This window comes from Myotis daubentonii, chromosome 9 (genome assembly GCF_963259705.1).
Source record: "Myotis daubentonii chromosome 9, mMyoDau2.1, whole genome shotgun sequence".
NCBI classification, from domain to species: Eukaryota; Metazoa; Chordata; class Mammalia; order Chiroptera; family Vespertilionidae; genus Myotis; species Myotis daubentonii.
In genome coordinates this window covers 46873204-46880595 of record NC_081848.1, presented here as the reverse complement: position 1 = coordinate 46880595, position 7392 = coordinate 46873204, and the positions used below count along the sequence as shown (strand labels likewise).

The 7392-nt window shown below is 40.7% G+C and overlaps 1 protein-coding gene across 1 annotated transcript; it reads right to left on the bottom strand.

Annotated features, from left to right (window-relative positions):
- Positions 1-4014: 4014 nt before the first annotated feature.
- LOC132242194 (olfactory receptor 10A4) lies at positions 4015-4962 on the bottom strand. The gene has a single exon (XM_059711104.1). The coding sequence runs from the start codon at positions 4960-4962 to the stop codon at positions 4015-4017; it is 948 nt and encodes a 315-aa protein (XP_059567087.1).
- Between the last annotated feature and the right edge of the window lie 2430 nt (positions 4963-7392).

Below are 7392 nucleotides of genomic sequence, written 5' to 3'. Positions count from 1 at the left end.
GACCCTGCTTGTTCTCTATTTGAAAGATTTGCTGAGTAGTTTCCTTAGCAAGACTAGAGCATGGTATGAGTCTCCAGGGACCCACCCTCTATCCTTCACCCAGCACTTCCTCTGTAGAAGAAGGACAGTAATTCATGGAGCAATAAGAAGGAGGGCCTTCCTTCTGGTTAGTTTTTTAGCATCTAAGAGTTAGGAACACCTTTGAGAAATATCCGCAATTTTATAAACCATGGAACTGAAAGGGGGCAGCAATAGAATTTGGGGAACCAGCTAGTATTGTAAGAAATATTAATCATGCTTTGTTAACCATGACTGTTTTATTTTGATTAAAGAAGGCACATTCTACCCTGGCTGGAGCTGACCTGGAGATGCAGCCCTTCCTCCCCATTTGGAGCTGCTGATTATCATGGAAAGATTAACAATTATGCTGCAGAAACCAGAATAGACAGCCCTTGAAGAACCCCAGCCCTTTTTGCATACCTGCAGGCCTTTGCAAACCTCCAGCCTGCTAACCTGTTAATTGCCCATCTGGCACTTCCTTTGGCTAATTCTGCATGTAACCCAAGCCCTTGCATATCACTAAACCCTCTAAAGACCCCTAGTCCTTTTTGCATATTTATAAACTTCCCTTTTGCCTACTCTTCCTTTGTAGTTCTACCTATATAAACAGTTGGCTTATGGGGAGCTGCAGAGCAGATTTTTGTGGCTAATCTGCTGCTCTCCCATACTGCTGGCAGTATTAGAATAAATGCTCATATATGATTCAACCCTGTCTCTGTTTATTTGGCTCAAGTAGTGACAGGCAGCACGGACCCATTGTTTGTCTGGTTACAGAACCTGTAAAATCTAAAATTATGCTATATATTAATATTTATCTTATCCCAGAACCTACTCCAATACTTTTACATTTTGATATTTCTGTGCCTCATCAAATAATCAATAAATTAACAAACATTACTTAATCATTTACTATGAACTAGGTGCTACATGTATGTGTCCATGCACTTGTGCACTTGTACCTGTGAAAGAATGTAGAGGGGCTGGCAGCCTGACTCTGTACCTAGCTAATTAGTATCCTAATGCACATTTCTGTTAGTCTATAATCAAGTCTCTGCCCCTTCCTTAATTATCTAGGTCTTGCAAGACTTATTTACTTAAATACTCCCAATTTACAAGGGCCATAAACCAAGGATGTAACAGCTTAGCTAGAGGGGGGTCACCTCGCCATCCAGGTTAGGCATTCAGATACAATCTAAATTCCCCATTCTAAGTGACTCAGGAGGGGCTGTGAAAGTCCACCACAGAAGCCCAGTAGTTAGAAAACAAAGAAACTCAGGAATATACTAATATATAAGGAGAAATCTCATTGTATAAGTTGTGCAGGCTTTGGTTTTTTGAATCCTCCGAACCAGCAGCACTGCTTTGAATAAAGGTTCTCTTTCCTGATATCTCCGAGTGTTCAGCTGTCCCTTCTTCTGCGCCAATTCCACAGCATACCTACATGTGCATGTACATATGCGGGAGGGCAAAAGTAGGTTTACAGTTGTGAATACAAGCAATGGAGTTTATTCATTATTATTTATTTATTGTATTATTTATTTGTAGTACTTATAAACCTACTTTTTACTTCTCCCCATCTTTGTATATGTTTAAGGTGGGTAGAGCATGGGCACAATGAAGCAGAATTTATGAGCTCTGCTATACTTCTCATGCTCTCATTAGAGAGTTGAGTACTGTAATCTATTAGGACACACCTTTATAAGGTAAAGATGGGGTTTTGAAAACCAAAAAGAAATTGTGACATCTGAGGGAAGCAAGAGTGAGAAGCTATTACAAATCCTGGGCCTGAAGGACCAGGAGGAGGCAACTAGAACTTGGAGAGGGTAGCTGTGTATAGAAGGCCACTGGGCAGGACCCATGGACTTAGGTATAAGAGGTTGAGGAAGCGATAGGAATAAATGTTTCAAGGTCATTCTCAACCTACCTTCTGATTTCCCGTTATTGTATTAAAAAAAAAATTACAGGCTAACCTCCCCATGGGAATACCCTTAATGTAATCACATCTACAAAGACAATGTACGGTATGTAAGGTAACAGATAGGGGACTAGGACATGGACATCTTTGTGGACCCATTATTCTACCTACCATATAAAGTTCAAGTAAAATGAATGTGAGGCAGTGATAAAAGCTTGGCTAAACTTGGAGATGACAAACTTATAAGGGTACCAGTCTGCTTAGTTGTGTGATTGCCATCATGCAAATAGAACCCTGCAATCTGCCTTTTTATTTGCAAACTCCTATGGTGATATTCAGAATGTGTTGCCCTCCTGGAGCCCTTGATACATGCGAGCTTAAGGACACCTTGTGTGGCAGATTGAACTGGTCCTGCTACTTCCATGGCACACAGAGTTATAGTTGTTTTAGGTTTTGTGAAGAGGTCTTGCTTATGCAATAAGTGCTATTTTACTTTGTTAATTATCAATACATTCTTATGAATAGATTACACAAAGCTATGGTGTCCATGTCTCAATTCTGTTATTTGCCAAGAATATAGAGTTGGGCAATGTTCACTGGACAAAATCATAGAATGGCTGCTACATTGGTTGAGTGATATGCAAGCTTAGAAGGGACAGTTGACTTCATTCAATCACAATAAGATTACCCCCAAAATATAGAAAACAAAGAAACTCTGGGTTATTCCCAGCAGTTTCCTCAAATTTGTTCACTTATACTTGACTGGTGATTCCTTAAACCCTTTATGTCAACCAACTCTCATATCCAAGGTGGATAATTTGATTGAGGCAGTAGTGTGGAATTGTCTTTCTCCAGATGAAGCACAGGCCAATTATAGAAGCAGAGGAAGATTTATTAGTACTCAATTGCTAGCACTTTAAACATGTGTACTTTATAAACCAGCAGAGTTTTAGAGTATCTTTTTGTTCTCTCCCAATTATAAGTTTCGTGAGACAACACATTTATCTGTTTTGTTCACCAACATGTCTTTTGGGCCTAAACAGGGTCGAACACATGCTGAGTACTGCATAACAACTTGCTGGGGGGAAAAAAAGAATGAAACAGAACTCTACTATTTATTATTATTACTTTACCTTATAAACAAAAATGTCCTTAAAAGTTTCTGGTAGAGTTTTTGGACAAACAGAAGAAAGTAAAGCAGAAAATTATAACATGACATGGATGAAGAAGTTAAATAAAAAGTTAAAACACAACTAAAAAAGTTAAAACAAATGAAAAAGAGCAAATTTTAGTGAAGTTGTCAACCTTCAGATGGGCGCCTAATCCGTGTAAACTAGTGGCATCTTCAGAGACATTGATATCACAGTCCTATAGAACCCTGAGCATACTGCAGTTTCTTCTTCCACCACTCAAGTTCTTTTCGTAAATGGATCCCAGTGGAAAGTCTAAGATCCAGTGGGTATACTGTGGCTCCTGAAAAGAGCGGAGTCCAAAAAACTGTTTGAGAACTTTGCTTTCCTTCCTTCCTTCCTTCCTTCCTTCCTTCCTTCCTTCCTTCCTTCCTTCCTTCCTTCCTCCCTCCCTCCCTCCCTCCCTCCCTCCCTCCCTCCCTCCCTCCCTCCTTCCTTCCTTCCTTCCTTCCTTCCTTCCTCCCTCCCTCCCTCCCTCCCTCCCTCCCTCCCTCCCTCCCTCCTTCCCTCCTTCCTTCCTTCCTTCCTTCCTTCCTTCTTTCCTTCCTTCCTTCCTTCATTCCTTCCTTTTGTTAATCTTCACCTAAGGATATTTTTCCATTGATTTTCGGAGAGAGGGGAAGGGAAAGGGAGAAACAGAGAGAGGGAAACATCCATGTGAGAAAGACACATTGATTGGTTGCCTCCCGCATGAGCCCTGGGGATTGAGCCTGCAACCAAGCTACATGTTCTTGACTGGAATTGAACCCAGGGCCCTTCAGTCAATGGGTTGATGCTCTATCCACGGAGCCAAACTGTTTTCTTTCTTTTGTCCGTGCATTCTACCCCTTCAGTTTCCATCTAAACCAGTCACAGTTTCTTTGGGCCCAAGGTCCTGTGGGTGACCCGCTTCAGTGCAGCCTTCACTTCACTATTTCTTAAGCTATAGATGATGGGGTTCAACATGGGAGTCACCACGGTGTAGGAGAGGGACAGCAGCTTCTTGCTCTCAGGAGAGGTGCTGGACCGAGGTCGGAAGTATGTGAGGATGGCAGTGCTGTAGAAAAGGGAGACAACCAGGAGGTGGGAGGAACAGGTGGAGAAGGCCTTGCGTTTCCCCTCAGCTGAGGGCATCCTGAAGATAGTGGAGAGGATGCGAACATAGGACCCCAGGATCAGCAAGAAAGGGAAGAGGATGAACAGGACTGTGGCTGTCAGAGCCTCCAGTTCAAACAGAGAGGTATCAGCACAGACCAGTGCAATGACAGGGGGACTGTCGCAGAAGAAGTGGTTCACCCTGTTGGGGCCACAGAAAGGGAAGCTGAAAATCCATGTGGTTTGCACAGTGGCCACCGGAAACCCTGAGAACCAAGAAGCAGCTGCCAGCTGGGCACAGGCCCTGCGGCCCATGATGACTGGGTAGCGCAAAGGGTCACAGATGGCCACATAGCGGTCATATGCCATTGTGGCCAGGAGGCAGCACTCAGCAGCCCCAAAGAAGAAGAAGAAATACATTTGAGTAGCACAGCCGAGGAAGGAGATGGTTGTGTCTTGGATGATCAGGGTCCCCAGCATCTTGGGCACAATGACCAAGTTGAAACCTATCTCCAGGAAGGACAAGTTCCTGAGGAAGAAATACATAGGACTTTGTAGGGCAGAGTCAACTGTAGTGATCAGGATGATGAGGACATTTCCCGTTAGGGTAACCAGGTAAATGATCAAAAAAAGGAGAAACAGTAGAGCTTGTAGCTCGGAAGACAAGGTTGAGAAGCTCACAAGAACAAACTCACTGACAATGGTCCAGTTTCCCCACATCATTCTTCTGCCCAGGATCTCATTGAGCAGTCACACTCTGGGAAGAAGTCTCCATCTGTTACACAGACCTCTGTTACACCCTTGGAAAAGGTACATCCTGTGGCTTCATTTTCTACCTCTTTTGTTATAGTTGTTGAAGATAAAACAGATGTACTTTCAAAAATGTAAAAACCAAGTCTTGACTACAGGCTTCACAATTTTTTTTTTTTTTTGAAGAATACTAACCTTTTTCAGACTGAACTGAGGCACGCCATATATATTTATACATCTCCTGAGTTATCTCTACTTTTCTGTTTTTTTAAGTTGTTGTTTGTTTTTGTTTTTAGCACCAGTCAGTGTTGCTGACAAGAAGCCAGGCCAAGCATTTCTGAAGAGAAGGGTCTTGAGGCACAATGAAAGATGTTAACATGAGTCTGGATATGTTTTCTACAAAATAAAAAATGTGGGAAGGAGAAAAGCAAAAGAAGTGAGCCAACATTTACCAATGATCCCTGAGGAGGAGACCTGCATGTGTCCTAGTCTCCAGCAGCCATGCTCAGAAAGATTTCAGCATATTGGAGGAATCTTCATTTCAAACTCAGACAATTTCAATTTAAATAAGAAGACACACATTATAGAAACTGTGGGTTATTTTGATCCCTGGGCTAAATATTCTCCATGTGGCTATATGTGATCAGACAAAGGAAAGACAGACTCAAGATAGTATCAGACTGCAGTGTTATGTATAAACCCTTTCATCATTTTCTATTGGTCCATTTATGTCTTCATTCTCAAGAAATATGAAACTCAAGTGTCATGTTAGTGAAGACCAACTTAAAATATTCATGTGTGGTTAATAACATTAACCCCTTTGGAAAAAGGAAACAAGTTTTCATCATTATATCAATAACTAAGCTTCAAAATTGGGACTCTGAAATTCTTTCTGATAAGCATACACTTACAGGAATAAATCTAAAGCACATAGCATGGTAACTGGTGCATAATACATATGCAATAAATGCTAACCATTATAATTGTTAGGATATAATATTAGATCTACTTTTAAAAATCCAGTTCTTATCTAACCCATTGCTCAAACTCATTGTAGCCCTCGCTTTTCTTTTCTTTAGTAAATATTTACTAATTTAAATTGATTGGAGTGACATTGGTCAACATGAACATATAGGTTTTAGGTGTGGGTTTCTATGTTACAAGACCTGTATATTCCAATGTGTGCCCTTGCTTTTTATCTCTGATAAAATAATAATTTATTCAATAGATATTAGACACTGTTTTAGATACTGAAGATAATATATCAGTAAGTAAAACAAATAAAAATACCTGACCTCATAGAACTCACCTTCCAGTAGGGAAGACAGATTATAAACAAATTATGTAAGTAGAAGGTATAGTGTGTTAGATAGCAACAAGAATAATGGAGAACAACACAGTGGGGAAGCAAATGGGCATCTGGGGTGTGGGGAGTGTCAAACAAAGAAGGCTCCACTGAGAAGATCATACCGGAGTAAAGTCCTGAGCAGTACAAGATGTGAAGTCAGGGTGGCGAAGGAAGGAGGGAGGTAAACAGCAAAAAACAATAAAAAACGTTCTTTAAAAATTTTTGCTGAACCCTATTCATTTAAAAGACTTCAAACTAGGCATCACTTCCTCTAGGAAAACTTTTTTTGATACCTTATCTATTTTCACAGCAAGAAGTAACATTTATTGAGCACCACGTAAGTGCCGGGCACTAATCCAAATGTTTTGTATGTGCTATGTTTGTCTCAAAACAACCTAAAGGTATAGAAACTATTATTCATACCACTTTACAGCCAAGGAATACGAGGAGCAGAGAAGTTGTGTGGTTTTTCTAAGGTTAGGCAGCCAGCAAGTGTTGGTGTCAGCATATGCATCCTGGGCAGCCTGACTCCAAATCATGGACTTAACCATCAGGCAACACTTTCACCCACTCTCTGAAAACCTGAACGAATTTGAATTCACAGGTGAGGGCAAGTCGGGGCGTTTGTTATTGGGCCGCAGTAGGAGAGCAAGGAGTAAGACAGTTTCTAGAGAGGACCAGGAAGTTTCAAGATATTAACAGCACTAGAATACCACTTGCATAGTCTTTATCTTAGAGTAATCATTAATTTCTGTCTTTAACTCATATTCTAGATGGTATACTCCTTGAGAGTAAAAATTATACTATTTTACTTTTTATTCCAGTTCCTAGCAAGGTTGATGTTCAGTATTGTTGAATGAATGGATAATGAAGAAAATGTGGGAAAAAATCAAGGAAATACCTATATAAACAGAATGTAGGCACAGTGAGCTCCAAGCATAAGGAATTTAGATACAAAAGACTATATACATCAGCACTACAGCCTCAAACTATATACACAGATTTAAACAGTGATGAGTTATAAATTATATTCATTATCTCCCTCCACCCCAAGA